Genomic DNA, 11,842 nt, shown 5'->3' with positions numbered 1-11,842 from the left:
TTATTGTGTTTCTTAGAGAGGGTAGTAAAACGATGTAATGTAGGCCCTTTTACTCCAGCAAGCCAGAGTAATGTTTTAGTACAAGGGAATTTTCAAAGCGCATGAGCAGCAAAACCTCAATCTCAGCTAATTTTTGCTAGTAGTATATAGTAGCTAACCGTAGAATATTTTCTCTTTGCTAGTTAGTGTCTGTTTGCTATAGTTGGGCGGTCGAGGCTTGCCGCTTCGCGCTAGAGCACAACTACTAAAGCTAAGGGTTGGCTTTGTTTGCGAACGTTTGTGTCCACAAGGATGCATGGCCTGTCCATCGCGTACATCTTGTGGTTGCTGCGAGGCACTTCAGCACATGATATTGGAGTGTCCCGATTTCAGTGCACAGCTCATGTCGTGAGAGACTATCACCTCCTTGGTCTGCAATGTACGACACTCGACGAATGTTTGTACTCCAGTTGTTGTGCATCTCGCCGCGATGAGGCTCATCGCGCTCTACTTACTTTTCTAAAATAATCCAACCTAGGTTCACGTTTGTAGCCTATTTCTCTTTTCTGGTGACGGGAACTCAAACCCTATTTCTTCTATTTCGACATGTTATAGTGGCGTCGCCTACACTGACTGGCCCTACTGTGTGTGACTTGTACTGTGTGTGCGCTGTGCTTAATTCTTTGAGATTCGTCATCTTGCTTTTTCTTTCCTCGTCCCTCCCCTTGTTGCTATCTTCCATTTATATGTTTTCAAAACAAATAATAATAATAATAATAATAATAATAATAATAATAATAATAATAATAATAATAATAATAATAATAATAATAATAATAATAATAATAATAATAATGTCTACACTTGAAAACTATGAATATATGCTCGCTGTTTCTTTCATAGTCTAGCTGTAGTACGCCGAGCAAGGATTTTGAAGAGCTTGCCTATTTGCACTCTCGAGGTGCACATTTACAACTATAAAGTCTTGTGCGAAGAGGCCGAGTTCTTTCCCGGGGCGACTTAATAACGGATGTTGCAGTGCAGCCCACATTGTTACCTTATCTCACGTTCTCTACTAAAGAACGTATCAGCGGAAGTTTATGAGGACCGGCAGATAAAATATCAAACTTTGCCTAATTTTAGAAATAATTTTGTCAGCGGACTGAAACCATTGTAGCGCAAAGAAACAGGGACAAAGAGAGGAAAGGACATGACTGATGTTTGTATCATGAAGTTTGTCAACGGTGGTTTTTATTGCGTGAAAAAAATAACCAATAAAAATTGAATGTAGACAAAAGGATCACAGCATTAATGCCCAAAGGAAGTTGGTCTCAGTCTCTGGTACAGCAGAGTGGCACATCAAATAAGCAAGGACCGGTCACGAGATGAGGCACCATCCAGTCACTTTGGCCAGGAACGGTGCAGTCTTGCAGGTGCCCAGAGCCCGCGTAAATGAATCGTCATCCTGCTCAGTAGCGTCCTCCACCCCGACTACCACCTCGGCTACCTCCGCCAATGCCACCGAGACGACCTCCACTACTTCCGCCATGGCCGCTGAGGCCACCAAGGCCCCCGCTGCTGCCAGAGCCACGGCCACTACCGTAGCTATCGCGTCCACCATGGCCCCCGCCGCTACCACCAAGGCGGCCTTGGCTTCCTCCGTGGCTTCCTCCGTGGTCTCCTCCGCGGAGACTACTGCCAGAGCCGCCATGACGACCACTGCCGGAGCTGCCATAGTTACCGCCACTGCCGGAGCTGCCATAGTTACCGCCGCTGCCGTAGTTACCGCGACCTCCTAGTCCTCCACCACCCTGACGCTCTTCAACATCTTCGAGTGCGTAGCTCATGCAGATCGAGGCGGCCAGCAGAGCTGCCAAGAAGAAGACCTGCACAGTATCAATCAAAGGAATGGGGCGTGAGGCCAGTGAAAAATGTGTCGTGAGAAAATGTACCACGGTATGTAAAATATCAAATGCTGATATTTCCACAAACTTGCCCCCACATTTGCGAACGAATGCATTTTAAGGAACATGAATGAGGAACAAACTGCTACGCGTGGAATCGGCTCATCCATGCGACACGCATGGATGAGCCGATTCCACGCGTCGCAGTTTTAAAGGATGACCTTCGAGAATAGGTTGGGAGCATCGAATTTCAAAAGTAAAGGAATTTCCCCTTCGTACATAAGCAAGAGGGCATAACGGCGTTCTTGGCCTTAGCTATCGTAATGCGGGTTCGCAAACGCGAAATTATTAAACCCGCACTTCTCGACTTGAATGCGTAAATCACTTGATACGACGTTCCACAATCACAAACATGTATACTCGTATTATTAAGCATTTCATCTTAAGGTTATCATGAGGATTTCTGTTTTAGTTCCACCAAGAGTATACGTTGAGCCGGTTGAGTACCTGGCTAGTTACTCCTGATTTAATGTACTAGGAGCCTAGCTAGCACACCCTGCGCCATGGATTGGGCAGGAGGCTACAAGTACATAGGCGCAATAATTAGTGGACAGGTTTTACTGGGCCTTTGTAGGTAAACTGTGTTGTGCCTAGTAGCAGACAGCCTCTCTACCAATTCGTATACTATATTTTTTTGTGTCATTGCTTTTCTCTTCGCTCCCACCCCTATTATTTCCGTCTTTCATTTCCCATTACCATTGCCCCTGTGCAGGGTAGCACACTGGAAAGGTTAACCTCACTGTGTTTCCCACTCCATCTCTCTCTCTCTCTCTCTCTCTCTCTCTCTCTCTATATATATATATATATATATATATATATATATATATATATATATATATATATATATATACTCGTTTCAGGTATGCAGGCGATTCCCACCCTAAAGAAACACTTGCTGTGAGGTTAAAACATGCAAAATTGTGCTCTGATGCAGTGGAACTTCTTCAAGTTGACCTGAAGCTCCTCTTTAGGTCAGGGCCTATTCAAAACCTACGTCGTGGGTTTTGTTGAGATGTCGATTACTGGCAGAGGAGACTTCTTCATCCATTTCCTCTACAGCGACAAGAAAAGTTCGCCTTTTCAGTCGCGGCACTGCCACAGTCATAATGACCCTCCGCTAGAAAGCTGTCGATCTCTTCCGCGCTAGCGCTCGTGTACAACACGAAGGAAAATCGCTCGAGCCTATCCTCACTAAGACCAGAATTTCATATTTACATCACTATAGCGGTGCTTCACATAAACACTAACATCGCCACACACCACAGAGACTGCTTTGCTTTTTTACACGGCGTGATCTGGGTGATATCCTCACCAGAAATGCCCGGTTCGACGAAAGGAAGGTGGCACTTACTAGCTGCTTTGCAAAGTGATACGTGACACTCTTAGCGAAAGGTATACATTAGGCAAATATTCAGCATGTCATATAAATTTTCAATGCAGCTGGGTCAGTAAGAAATATTTAAACTTAACCCCTGCCTACGTGGGCAACTTATCCTTACTGCTCTCCGGCGCCTTCTCCAAGGGCCGAGGCACGCGATGTTTTTCGTCATTAACGCAAATATAGGTTGAATACAAGGCGAGACTTTTCGGCGCTGTTCACCATGTGGTTGGTCGGTTTCGCGAAAATACAAAGCTATGGCAGCTAACTAGTGCCAAGGTGACACAAAGGTCACGGCGAAGATCACCACTGAAGGTCGCCCTGCTATCAATAACCCGTAAGCTAAGCCACGCCACAGAATGATTATGAACGATAAAAGAACCGTTCATGATCATCCTGGACGCCAATAGTTAGAGGGCTCTCTAAGAATGATTATCTGCGTTATTACAGGCAGCACACTGAACAAAGCGGTAGAAGGGCGATTTGTTCCCCCTAGCTTATTGCATGCAGAAACCTAAGAATGACGGCACGCTCCGTTTCAAGCAGCGCACCCTCTCACGAGCCCAATATTCTCGTTGTGCAAGAAACTAAACTAGAAGAATTAAGGCAGGTGGATTTTTTCAAAACAATGTACAGTCAAGGGCAAAACAAAGCGCGTTTAATTGGGCGTTTCCTACGAATTGTTTTTGTACATCGACGTTGCTTGCAGCTTTCAAAACGCTAAACAGTCTTTACGAGCGCACGATCGCACTCAGGTGCGGGTGTCTGCGCTTACTCCTGCGATCGTGCGCGGCTCTGATGAGGTACACTGTAGCTGGTCTCCCCTCTAGTTTGTTAGCGTTCATTTCCTCCGTCACTTTTCTCGCTTTTGGTGACTCGCCCTGTTTGTGAGCTCGTATAGTGACGCGTCTTCGCCGCTAAAGGAATAAAACCTTCAGAGCCAGTACCCATCGTGCGGTTCCGCTATATGAGGGAGCAACAAGGCAAGTAGCAAAATTTCATTGGCCACAAGAAAACACCATTAAATCTTTAGAAAACTATTGCAAGATACGCTGTTGCACGCAAGCTGCAATACCTGTCTTTGGTGTTCACGACTTGAGTCTTTATAGCTGTATTCTAAAAAAAGGCATTGCAGGTCCGTCTTAATTTAACCAGATTTACAGCAGTGGTCCCCACGACTATGTTAAAGAAGTAACGCTTTGTTCGCTTTCGTTCAATGATATCGTGTCTTTCATTCCGGTTATCCTGCCGTTAATCAAACATCCGATGTCCGTGTCCATTTGTTCTCCTTGACATCACAAGTTCTCACTCCGCTTAGCAGTAAATGAATGCGCGCATGCACACATCTCAAGAGCAAGATAACTTCAGTAATATAAAGGCCACGCTCCAGACTCCACCAAAGAATCTCCCACAGTCTCTCGCATTCTACCCATTGCATGTGACGGTCTTAAATTTCCGTTTATGCCGTCGAATTTGCTAGACAGGCGCTATGTACTTGCTCATCGCTAAAGCCTAAATGGGCATTCTTCAACTGTAAATTTAACTCGAAGCGATAAGCTGACGAGTCTTCATTATACTGCCGATTCATGCAGGCCAGCAGCGCAACTTCCGTCACGCTTGAGTTAACCAACTCCGCTTCGAGATTCAACTCACCACTTTGCTGAAAGCCATGCTACTGTTCGTCTCGTCAACCTGAAGGGACTGTTGTGTCCGGAAGTCTCGATGGGTGCCTTATATACTTGCGCGAAAGTTTAACCTGCTGTGCTGGAAAGCTCCAAGGTCTTGGGCAGTAGCCACCGTTTTCTCCACCGTCCAAGCGTCTGGATGCGCATTCACGGATTTTGGCGCACAAGCCAAGACGTGAAAGTTGCCGTTCACCTCCTCCCCTACCTGCTGCCCTTGTCTCGGGTATGCAACCCTCCCCGCTTCGCTTTCCCTCCTGTCTTGCTTATTCATTAATATGCGCATGATGTAAACAGCTTCAATTATGTCGTTGCGCAATCGTGCAGTGGCTCTCTTTTCGGTTCTCCAAATCAGCACCCCGCGCACTCTCTTTTAATTTTCTCAATCCATAGAGAGAAGGCCTATTTTGAAAGCGAGCTGGAAATGCCACTACGCACTTCCTTCTCATATTAAGAACGTACCTTGCATCACTCCTTATCTCAGCGTCTTTAGTTACTTTGCTCTTTTACTGATTTATTCTTTCCGTCTCTCAGGTTCTATTTTTATTCCTTGTGGCTTGTGCGAAAACTCTTCATTTAGTGTGCAATATGTTTCGAGAAACCACTTACAGCTGGTTAACGAGTGACATTATTCTCTGGGAGCTCTGATACTTTAACTGCAATTTTATCTGCACCGAAAAAAAAAATGCATCAAAATTTCATGACGACGCACGTTGCCGAGGCGCTCTCCGTAGTAACCAATGTTAACATTACGTACGAAGCCATTCTCAGGGGAAATAAATAATGACCCGCAATTACTGTCATTGGGAAAATATGGCCATTACTGGCTGCCAGTGCCAGGCATTTAATTGGTGGATCGTCTGAGTTGCATAAATGGGAGAGGGAGATAGACCTTACCATTACTATATAACGCTACAGTATCGCGCGCGCCACACGTAGAATGTACCATGGCACCATATATCTGCCAAGCGAAGCCGAACTTTCCACGTGTTCTGCGCACTACCTCCGTGAATACAAAAGGCATTTTTGTAAAGGAAAGCATGAGCATGCAGGCAAAATCACTGTTTTTCTTAACGTAAGTGGCCGGTACGCCGATGCAACGCAAAGGGTATAGTATTTATGACTTAATCAGCATAAGACAGAGCAGTAACACGAAGAGAACAGTGTAACGGCGCGAGTTGCGCAAACCATACCTGCAACAAGCTGTTGGACGAGAGATTTAGGTGTCAGAACGTCTCCCGGTATTTTCTTGATCTGAATGCGAAAAACGAGAAAAAAGTAACGATTGTTCGAACACCTCCCGAACTGGAAGGCAGGGCGAAAAGATTACGGTTATTGAGGCCAGGCTACGGTATTGCCGTAAAATGCAGTATACTAGCGCAACATGACCGTTTAAAGAATATTTCACAGCACGGGCAAGACTACTGAACGGCCGCAAGCTGTACTACGGTGGCCATATCCACCGCTACAGTATATATAGAAGCTGCAGTCGGTCGGCTACTTTCGTTTCCTATCGGGGAAGAGCTCCGAGTGTAATTTGCGCTCCTGTCAGACCTCCGGTTTCGGGAGAACGCGGTGAGAGCTCTTGCGAGGCGCAGTGCTCCCCGCGGCCGGAAACAACTGTGGCACAGCGCTATCGGACAGTGCCTCGGCCCGTAGCCCCTTCTCGGTCGTACCGGAAGAGTGACCTCTGGATCCACCCTCTCCGTGGGGTGCGTACTCATTTTAGTAAAACTATAACGGTGCGCGCGGTCTATATGGGCACGCAAAATAGCTTCTGCAGTTGTCAGGTCTGTATCCTTGCAATAAGGAAAAGATTCAACCACCCCCGATTTCTGGGGCTTGGTTCACAAAAGCGCTTAGCTCGCAAGCGGAGATCGCGACTTCAGTGATAGCCGATTCTTTCGCGAGTGTTTCATCCGCGGTACGGATCAGTTAGCTCACGTTCACCCGCCAGCCAAGGGCCGTTCTTAATCACGATAACCTTTGCTAACACAGGCCCAGGTTCTTTCTTTTTTTTTAAATATCGCTCCTGGCGAATGCAAAAAAAAAAAAAAAATCTATAGTTGTTACGCACCGAGACAATCATGAAAAGTGCTTGCCTTGTCGTTTATATACTTATTTTCTCGTGTGCGTTGCACCACGCACTCTGCGTTAAGTCTCCTTACGGCCAGAGCCGAGTTCAGCTGACATATGCGTCTCTTCTAATATCCTCCTGTTGTTACCGCTGCGTGGTCACAGCAGGCTTGCACCACGCGAAACAAACAAACTAAAACGCACGCAGCCGCGCAGAGACCTGCGCTGTCGTATAATTTTTGTCATCCGATTATCAAACAGCGCTCGTAAAGCGTCGCGGTTACTTACAGTGGGAGCAAGGACACTTCTGCGCTTCCATTATTGTGGGGCACGTGCGTCAAACATTTGTGGTGCAAGTGCAGGTATAACCAAGGGAATGAAACGGTGAAGACTCTGCGTGGTCACAAGGTCGGCGAGAGTTCAGTGACACTGAACCGGTTTGAGACGCGCAGCATGCATTCGCAGGAGAGTCTGCACAAATGTAAAAGAAGTCAAGCAAAGTCGGCGGCACTCCGCCCTGGGAATCTGCTATGTGCAGAGAGAAAACGAAAGAGACGATACGAAACTAAAGAGGCCAGAAAAGTCATCGGTCTCCATAAGTGTAGAAAACAGAACGGTTGCATCAGCAAACAGCTGTAGATCGTGATGCCGCGCTAGCAATGAGCAAGAGGTAGAAAGAAGTGTCAGGACAGTACAGTGTCAACAGTGAAAAGCATGTGTTTCTTTTACTGTGAAAGCTGTATATGACTAGCCTTGCGTAGTTTTTTCGGCGTCCGGCAACAGGGACGGTATGTACTTAGCGATTTCTAACAAACCCATACACAATTGGTTTCATTGTTTGCTTTGCGTGTGACCACGTACGGGTGCAGTTCGGCGGCGCAGATGGAAAAATGCGGAATAGATTAGAACGCTCGCCGTGAAAAATAGCGTGACGTCGAAGTTATCACAGTATATAAGCAGGAGAGGTATCGGCGCTAAAAACAGCTGCCTTATCGATGGGGCGGACGCGTATAGTTCGTACACCCGTAGAACAACATGCGTACAAGCAGTGCCGAAGGTAACAACAAAGAGAATGTCAACTGCGCCGGCGCGAAATGACCACCGACGAAAAACGTTCCCACGATGTTGAACGAAAACGACTATCGCGAGCCCGGGCAACCATTCCACTCTGGGAAGATGGAATGGCTGCCGAAGCACCTTGCTTTTCGTTTTAGAGCTTTGACTGTTGCCAGCTTTCGCTGCCATTATATTTTCACAGAGTGCAATGGTTGCCATTTTTTGTTGTTGTTGTTGTTTTGTAATTTCTAAAACTTGAAGATATTGCTTTAAAGGAAAGACATGATTCATAACGAAAATCCGTCTGCCCATCCAGATAACGTTAATAGCTATTATCTATTGCTTGCGCGACCAGTCACGATGTCTAATTACCTATTGAACCCAATGTTTGAATTTAATGTTTTACCGATCACCTTATAGTACAAATGAAAATCACGTGATTAAAGTGGCTTCAGTCTTAAGATCTGACCATTCCGTGCAAATCCTGAGGGAGCACCAGTTTCGATACACCAGTTCATGAAATGTGCCGTGAAATACAATGGAATTCCTTGTAGTTTCGTCCCCTCAATGCATAACCCAGGTTTTTTTCTTATTTGTCTGGAAAGGGGGTTGGGGATGGATATGCCAGAAAGGCGATATATTCCGCGGCAGTTTTGGTGATGTACGTCCTCAGCCGCAGAATTCACTGGCTGGCTCCAACTGCGCTGTTGTAACATGTACCTAAAAGTAATTCCTCGGGAAAAAATTAATGTAGTATGTTTATGTATATTTATGTATATTCTTTTATTATGGGGCTTTTACGTGCCAAAACCACGTTCTCTATATGAGGCACACCCGTAGTGGAGGCCTCCCAATTAATTCTGACCACCTGGGGTTCTTCAATGTGCACCCACTGCAGTGTAATATAGTTGAATAGCTCACTGCCCATTGATATTTGCTGTGCAAGCAATGTTTGCTTCTTGCGGTAGCTCCGCTGAAGAGATTGAATAGCGTTCTCTCTGAAAGACGATTGCTATCATTTGTCTCCACGCTTATTGACTTACAATATACTCACAGGGGCCCCCATAAACGAATGTGGCGCAAGAGGTAGAGGGTAAGAATGAGAGAATGCTGCTGTTCAGCGGAAGTCGTATGAATGAAGAGAGAGAGAGGGAAGGAAGGCAGGAATGTTAACCAGTCAAGAGTCTGGTCGGCTACCCTACGCCGCGGGAAGGGAAAGCTGGAAGAGAGAGAAAGGAGAGAGAAGGTACATAGACGTGCACAGACAGTCATTGAGTCAAAGCCACTCGTGCAAAGTAGACGTTCTCAGAAAGCACAAAAGTGCCTTCACTGCCTTCTGAGCCGATGATCGGTGGGGACGGTGCTCTAGTACTGTCTGTTCACTCAGAGGACGATCATCTAGTTTCCTCGTTGTGTTGGACAAAGATTGTCTCTGTGCTTGGGATTGAGGACAATGGCACAATAAATGGTCACTCTTCTCCTCGCATCCGCAAACATCACATGCAGGACTATCAGCCGTTCCAATTAGTGCTGAGGAAGCTTTCGTGAAGGCAACTCCCAGCCGCAACCGACACAGAAGAGACGCTTCGTGTCAGTTCAGTCCGGCCTGAGGTCAGAGTTGCAGTGAAGGGTTTAGTCTGTGCAATCTGGTGCGCCTTGTGAGTGCGGTATTCCACTCTGCTAAAGAGAGCGTGTGTGCTAGAATGAGAAGTTGTCTCGCAGCTTCGATCCTTGAGAGTATGTATGAAGGCTGCTGCGCGGTGGTTCGAGGGCACATAATTCACGGTGCATAACCGATACCAACATGAATGAAGGCTGCTGCGTAATGTCGGTATCGGTTGCGCACCGTGAATTATGTGCCCTCTAAACCAACTTAATCTAAAGAAGTGTGGTAAATCTTTTATATAGCAGTCACTTTTCTGTTTAGCATGCCTGTACCACATTCAACGATATATTGGCGCGTACAACGATACTGTAACGTTTTACTAAGCTGCGCAAATTCATATAGATATATGTCATGCTTGCGTAAAATCAGCGCTTCTTCGTCAGCTTCGAATACAAACTATACTTCGAGTACAGGAAACAATTTGCATGTCTATCTTTAGCCGCATTTTGATCCACTGAAGCAATATTTGTGGAGAAGAGCCGTGACACAAAAAAAAAAATGCTTTGATAGATTCTTGAGCAAGCTTCAAGCATATTTTGATTGTTACACTTGAAGCTTGCTTACGTCGAATGAACGGTAGCACATAAAATACTCATGCAAGCATAAGAAAAAACGTTTTTATTTTCAAAATTCGAAAAACCTGTAAACAACTACCAAGCTAAGACAGGCATTTTCATGGTAGTTCTCCGGAGCGAAATATATAAGTATTCGCGCATTTATAATTTGCCAAATGTCAGAAACATTGCGTAAGCGCAGCAGATTAACATTCGCTGGCAAGGCTGCAAACTAGTTTCCGCGTTTCGCTTTGCGCGTCGTGCAAATTACTTGGACATCCTCTGGCGCCGCTTCGCTGTTTACCGACGATATGGTGAACCGACGCCCGGGTGCCCCCTTTTGTGACCTGAAGTCAAAGAAGACCAATGGAGATCCACAGCAGCACTCACCTTCGAACTTGGGGATGTTATGCACCGAAGCGATGGTTACCGCAACACCGTTCTCGAAACAAGTGAAACACGCACTCGGCAAGCTCTCAGCAGCGCAGCTCGTTACATAACGGAGTCGGCGGTGGAGGGCTCTCCAATACGGCGCGAAACCAGTTGGCTACACCGGCGTTGGCAGCATTGGTGGGCACGTTCACAGACGCGAGACGCACTGTTATTCAAGGCACACGTCACGTCCCGAGGCTATCGATGAAAACACAACCATCACGTCTCTTCACTTACCCTTATAAAAGACTCGAATCCGCGATCGCTGCGCTACCAGGGTAAGCCTAAAAGCAACGGGCCACAGTCTTGCTATTCGTCGCAGGCGTTCGCGAGCGGGCGGAAGTTCCAGCTTTAGCCGCCGACGGTGTTTATAAGGAGTCTCCAGTTTTCGCTGCTTGGTTGCCCCTATAGCCGGAAATGTTTCCGTCCCAGAAACGTGGCCGTGAATGACCCTGCTTGCGTTCTCTTTTACTTGGCCTCCTTCACCCTCCCCCCATCCCCCCCCCCCCTTTTGGCTCGCAATTCGCGTCGGAGCCAAGTAATCCGGATAGCGAGCCGTGCAGTATAAGACACACGCTCTCTTTCACCTCAAGGCCACCATTGCCGTTCCACTTCTCATGAGGGAGCACGCGAACAAGGTAGGTACTTGTTGCGGGCCTCTCGCGTCACACTTGCGTCATTGGGCGCCCTTTAAGCAACCCCCCCGCCCCCACCCTTCCCCCCCCCCCCCCTGCTGCCTGTCCTTTTTATGGAAGCCGAGTGTCAAAGCTTACTTCCGGCCATGGCTGTACGCTCATGCCGAGCTCGCACGATTTAGCGTTGGGCCACGATCCGCCGGCCCTCGTTGCTTCGCGAGGGCCGACTTGCGGGAAAAAACGTGTCCGTTGGATCAGGACACGAAAAATCGTCCCCTCGCAAGCAGCGCTTGCCAAATGCGTTCGCGCTGTCGTCACCCCGAACGGGAAAATACTTCGTAGTGCAGGCTACAGTGCCACCTTTTTGTATTTAATATCAAATGTCATTGATACGGAGCCAGATGGCGCCAGATAGGAGTA

At 46.9% G+C, this 11,842-nt stretch overlaps 1 protein-coding gene across 6 annotated transcripts; it reads right to left on the bottom strand.

Moving 5' to 3' along the window:
- Window positions 1-1,199: 1,199 nt before the first annotated feature.
- Window positions 1,200-11,208, bottom strand: LOC135901041 (keratin, type I cytoskeletal 9-like). Of its 6 annotated transcripts, none has more exons than XM_065430674.1 (3): window positions 10,746-11,208; window positions 6,197-6,257; window positions 1,200-1,865 (listed from the first exon to the last, which is right to left on the bottom strand). In XM_065430674.1, exon 3 carries the CDS (start codon window positions 1,739-1,741, stop codon window positions 1,358-1,360), a length of 384 nt encoding a protein of 127 aa, XP_065286746.1. In that variant the 5' UTR covers window positions 1,742-1,865; window positions 6,197-6,257; window positions 10,746-11,208; the 3' UTR covers window positions 1,200-1,357. The 6 variants fall into 6 exon arrangements, with proteins under 6 accessions (XP_065286746.1, XP_070396138.1, XP_065286745.1 ...); XM_070540037.1 differs by lacking the exon at window positions 10,746-11,208 and adding an exon at window positions 7,368-7,383; XM_065430673.1 differs by lacking the exon at window positions 6,197-6,257.
- Window positions 11,209-11,842: the final 634 nt, after the last annotated feature.

This window comes from Dermacentor albipictus, chromosome 1 (genome assembly GCF_038994185.2).
Source record: "Dermacentor albipictus isolate Rhodes 1998 colony chromosome 1, USDA_Dalb.pri_finalv2, whole genome shotgun sequence".
Classification (NCBI taxonomy): Eukaryota; Metazoa; Arthropoda; class Arachnida; order Ixodida; family Ixodidae; genus Dermacentor; species Dermacentor albipictus.
The sequence above is the reverse complement of the archived record's forward strand: the minus strand, read 5'-3'. Positions and strand labels throughout refer to the sequence as shown.